The following is a 2,820-nucleotide window of genomic DNA, read 5'->3' on the forward strand; positions in this document are numbered from 1 at the left end:
ATGAACATTAGAGTTCTCACATATACTGATTTATTACTAGAACGGATTGAACCATCACTAATTTTTGGCTTGGTAAAACATTTTCTTTCATTACCATCTACCGCATCCTTTTACTACCAATAATTAGTGAGAAAGGCACATGTAGTAAATCGTTACTACATATTAGCATGATTTTACTAGGTTTAAGAGTCAATGGATTGGAGCACCCGTAATTCATTGCTTGGTAAAGTATTTCATCCATTACCATCTATTCTATCTTTCTTACTACCATTAATTAGTGAGTTTAGAAGCGGGGGCGTACGGGACCGTGGGTAGGATGATAACCAAATTAAAGCCATTACGATTTTCTTCAACCGATTTTACCTTTAGTTAATTAGTGGAGGGGCAGCCTATTCCTGCGGAGCGACCCGCCCGACCAGCGCGTAGGATTAGCCATTTGCGCGCTCGCTTAGTTTAGCGCCACACACACACATATATATATATATATATAGTAACACTATTCTGATCTTGGGATCAGAATAACTATTTGGATCACGTCACGCCTATATAGGGCCGATGAGACGTTCCCGAGATCGTAAACAGACCGAAAGCGTAGCACCGAACAGCCCACCCTACACCTTCCGAACGGCCCATTACGTCACTCCCGACCTTCTCTTCCCCCACCTCGACCAAACCCACTCGTCGCCGCAGCCAGACTCCATCCCGCCGCCGCGGCCTGCCGGCTTTCCTCTCCCGCCGCCGCCAGCCTCACTCTGGCCAGCCTCCCTTCCCCTCCGCGGCCGGCGTCCCTCCCGCACCGCCTCCAGCCTGGATCCGACCGCCGGGCCACCTCCTTCCCCCGGATCCGCGCACGCGCACCCCTGCACCGCCTCCTCCGCCCCTGGGTCCGGCCGCCGGCCCGCCTCCTGCCCCTGGATCTGCCCGAGATCGATCCCACCGCCGCCTGCCTCCTCCCGGCACGAGGCCGCCCTCGCCTCCTCTGGCGCGAGGCCTCCTCCCGGTGCGAGGCCAGCGTCCCGCCCTCCGCTGCTGCTCCACATCGGGTCTACCCGCCGCCGCCTCGGCTCCCCATCGCCTCCAACCGCCGCCGCCGTCGTGGAAGATGACCACCAACTACAGCCCGCGGCTCCTGGAACGGGATCCCCTTGGCAGCGGCCGGCTCGATATCCGGCGAGGCACGTGGCCCCTCCTTCTCTGCCTCCTTTCGCGAACCTCCACGCCACTGCCGTCGACGCTCCACTCCGGCCACCAGCACACACCGTCGGAGCAACAAGGCCCCCTATATGCAAACTTGGCTCGACAGAGAAGTTCATATATGCAATATTCAAAAGGTCAGATGCAGTAAAAAGTTCATATGCGCCTCTCTCCTCCCTGCGTAGCACCAAGTGCATCTGCTGCTCTGCCAAGACGTTTGCCATGGCTAATTTTGTGTGCTTTTGTATTCATCGGTGCTTGTGTAAATGGCCAGGAAGGAGAAGCTATGGAATTCATTGTTGGGTACTATATGTGAAGATGGGAAAGCACCATTTTCAGATTCCTTTTTTGTTGATGCCCCATTCCATGCTTGTGGCAGGTGACCTCGACCTCATTGGTATCTGAAGTTGCTCCTTCCTGCTGTCATTAAACTGAATCCATATCAAAGCGTTGATCCCCCCTGTCTAGTCTTGTATTTGTTCTCTAAGTGATTTTGATTGATGTCTGAAGTTCAACTATATCTGCAGGTGCAAAACACTCTTTTTTTGGTGGTGTGTCGTACTACAGATTTTTTGTTGTGTTTAATTTTTCAGTTGACTGATATAAATAACTTTTGTTTAAGCGAGACAAAAAGAACTTATCTTTGGCTTTCCCGTGTAGGTAGTTCAGGTAAGAAAAAAGAATCCATTCTTGTGCATTTGTGAGAGGAAGTGTTTTTATGAAATTGGTGTATTCATGTGAGAAAAGTTTACTTATGAAATGATAAAAAAAATGTGAAGTTCAGGTTTTAGAAGTATGTAAGCCCAAATACATAAGCTAGATAAGTGCAGAACAAACAAGAGTTTCGTAAAACAAATAACAGAGACCATGTTGGAATTTTCCTCAAGAAAATTGGATAAATGTGGTGTGAACGAAGCAAAATAAAAACCTAAAGTTCAAATAAAAAGAAACAAAGCAATTCAATGTTTGTAAAAAAGGATTTCGCTCTCTTTTTTAGAAACAAAGAAGTGCAAAAAATTAAAAACATGGTAGTTCCAAAAATTATTTTAAAAAGTATTTTCCCTGTTTCCAAAAAGAAATTAGAGGTTCAAATTTCAAAAACATGGAGGCTCAATGTTTATTTCAGAACCAAGAAAGTCGAATTAAAAAAACCAAGAAGTTCAATTTTTAAAAATAGAGTAGTTCAATGTACATGAAAAAGTCAGATTTTCCTCATTACTAAAAAATAAACCAAGAAGTTCAATTTTTGAAAACGGAGCAGCTCTATATTTATAAGAAAAACTTGAATTTTTTCCATTACTAACGAATAAAACAAGAAGTTCAACTTGAAATAACGAAGAAGTTTGACATTTACTAAAGAACTCCATTTTTTGCCATTTCTAAAAATACACAAAGAGGTTCAATATTTTTCACAAAAATGCAACAGAAGTTCATAGTGAAAACAGTGAGAAGTTCAGGTACTGCAAAGAATGCATTTCATATGAGAATAAAAATATAGAAAAATAAAAGCTTAAAAGGTTTTTCGAAAGAAGTTCAAGTGCTCTGTTCGGGGAGTTCAAAAATTCTTGCGAGAGAGGTTCACCTTGTATTTCCATGTTCAAAAACACAAAAAAGATTTTTGTTTGC

The 2,820-nt window shown here is 44.4% G+C and overlaps 1 protein-coding gene across 1 annotated transcript; it reads left to right on the forward strand.

Moving 5' to 3' along the window:
* Positions 1 to 555: 555 nt before the first annotated feature.
* Positions 556 to 1,968, forward strand: LOC119338793 (proline-rich receptor-like protein kinase PERK2). The gene is made up of 3 exons (XM_037611029.1): positions 556 to 1,331; positions 1,469 to 1,573; positions 1,722 to 1,968. The coding sequence occupies exons 1-3, from the start codon at positions 556 to 558 to the stop codon at positions 1,777 to 1,779; spliced, it is 939 nt and encodes a 312-aa protein (XP_037466926.1). The 3' UTR covers positions 1,780 to 1,968.
* Positions 1,969 to 2,820: the final 852 nt, after the last annotated feature.

This window comes from Triticum dicoccoides, chromosome 7B (assembly GCF_002162155.2).
Source record: "Triticum dicoccoides isolate Atlit2015 ecotype Zavitan chromosome 7B, WEW_v2.0, whole genome shotgun sequence".
In the NCBI taxonomy this organism is placed as follows: domain Eukaryota; kingdom Viridiplantae; phylum Streptophyta; class Magnoliopsida; order Poales; family Poaceae; genus Triticum; species Triticum dicoccoides.

Bases quoted from the DNA above. Each gene is read 5' to 3' on its own strand.
- LOC119338793 (XM_037611029.1), top strand. From the start codon at position 556: ATGAGACGTTCCCGAGATCGTAAACAGACCGAAAGCGTAGCACCGAAC. The intron at 1,332-1,468 runs GTCAGATGCAGT...GTAAATGGCCAG, and splicing joins ATATATGCAATATTCAAAAG to GAAGGAGAAGCTATGGAATT. The intron at 1,574-1,721 runs GTGACCTCGACC...CTATATCTGCAG, and splicing joins CCATTCCATGCTTGTGGCAG to GTGCAAAACACTCTTTTTTT.